General features: G+C 40.1%; 1 protein-coding gene across 1 annotated transcript in view; it reads right to left on the reverse strand.

The window, feature by feature from the left end:
* The window catches only part of TMEM87B (transmembrane protein 87B), a 67,601-nt gene that overhangs the window by 29,997 nt on the left and 36,156 nt on the right, over nt 1–1,448 (reverse strand). The window contains exons 13-14 of the mRNA XM_023518827.1: nt 878–1,021; nt 729–733 (exon numbers count right to left, since the gene is read on the reverse strand). Coding sequence (XP_023374595.1) covers nt 729–733; nt 878–1,021 — 149 coding nt within the window. The remainder of the gene's footprint in view (nt 1–728; nt 734–877; nt 1,022–1,448) is intronic.

The raw sequence follows: 1,448 nt of genomic DNA on the forward strand, positions 1-1,448 counted from the left end.
TGACTTTTAAAATAGTCAACACGCCCGGCTCCAGCCACATACTGGGAGCTGGCTGGCCAATGCACGGCTGAAGCCTGAGGAAACTTCTCAAGGGACTTATCTTAATTAAACTTTGAACCTTAAGAAAAGGGTGGTGGGAGGGAAATGTCACAGGAAAAAATAAAAATTAGCCCACCACCATGGTACTAAGACCCAAGGAGGGACCACGTACCAACCCTCTAGCCCAGATTCCACTTCTGCCCTAAATCCCCCAGGAGTAGGACCCCTTTCTTTGGATAAATTAAGGATTTAATTTCCCAAGAAGACCAGTCAGAAATGTTGTGAGCTCCTGTTACCCTGCCCTCTCCCATTCCCCTGCCCTACAGGCAACCTCCTGCCCTTTCCTGTTCCCCAGCTCCTCCACCCTATGGGCCTTCCCAGCCACATTCCCATGCTCGCCAGAATTTAAAGAGGCACGGAAAGTCCCGAGTTTCACAAAACCCTCAAGTTCTCAGAAGATGAACAATGGTGGAAAACTCAACTGAGGTTTGCTCAGTAGATGAACAATGGTGGAAAACTCACCAAGGCTTGATTAATTACTGTTGTATAACCATAACCATTGTGATTTAAGATGTATCCATTGATCAATTATTGTCATATAATCATAACCATTGTGATATGAGACATATCCATTGACAACCAAGCTGTAACCCTGCCAATGGCAACATTCCTCATGCCCCCCTGCTCACTTAAGCTAAGCAGAGATAAAAGGGTATAAAGGACAACAAACCCTACACTTCGGGGCTGCTTGTCTCAGAACAACAGCCCCCTGCGCTACCAATTAACAGCATCTGAATGGGTCCGAGTTTATTTTTTCATAACCCCAAGGTTATTTCACAACAAATGCTTGCCAACTTGAATTTTCCCACATTATATACCTCTGATTATTTGCTGATGGTCTCCACAAAAACATTATTACAACAAGGATAAGTGAAAAAAGGAATCTCCAAAATGCATCATCAACCCAGCGTTCCATCCAATCCTAAAATAAGGACAATTCAAAGATGAAAAGTGAATTTTCTGATAAACATACAGGTTTCTCATTCAAAGAGTATATCATGACAAGAACTAATAAAAATTTTTTAAACAACAATTCTTCCAAATAAATAAGCACATCTTTTCAAGAAACCTATATTGTTCAAAATGTTTCTAAAAGGCTCTTTAATGTTGTAAATGGTTCCCTTCCAAAAATTTTAGGGTTAACAGAAAGATTCAGAAAACAAAAAATCCAAAACACATACTTAGAACTTCAGGTTGAAAAAACTAAGGTGAGGAAAGAAGAAATTCAGAAGATTTGGCTTCTTTTTATTAAATTGTCTCTGAGGCAACAGAAGCTCAGTACTTTCAAAGGGCTCTTTGTGATTATTTATACAGACTTAGAGACTGTCTCCAAATATTAAGAAACCCCC

Source organism: Otolemur garnettii, unplaced genomic scaffold (genome assembly GCF_000181295.1).
Source record: "Otolemur garnettii isolate 467f Iridium unplaced genomic scaffold, OtoGar3 scaffold00148, whole genome shotgun sequence".
NCBI lineage: Eukaryota > Metazoa > Chordata > Mammalia > Primates > Galagidae > Otolemur > Otolemur garnettii.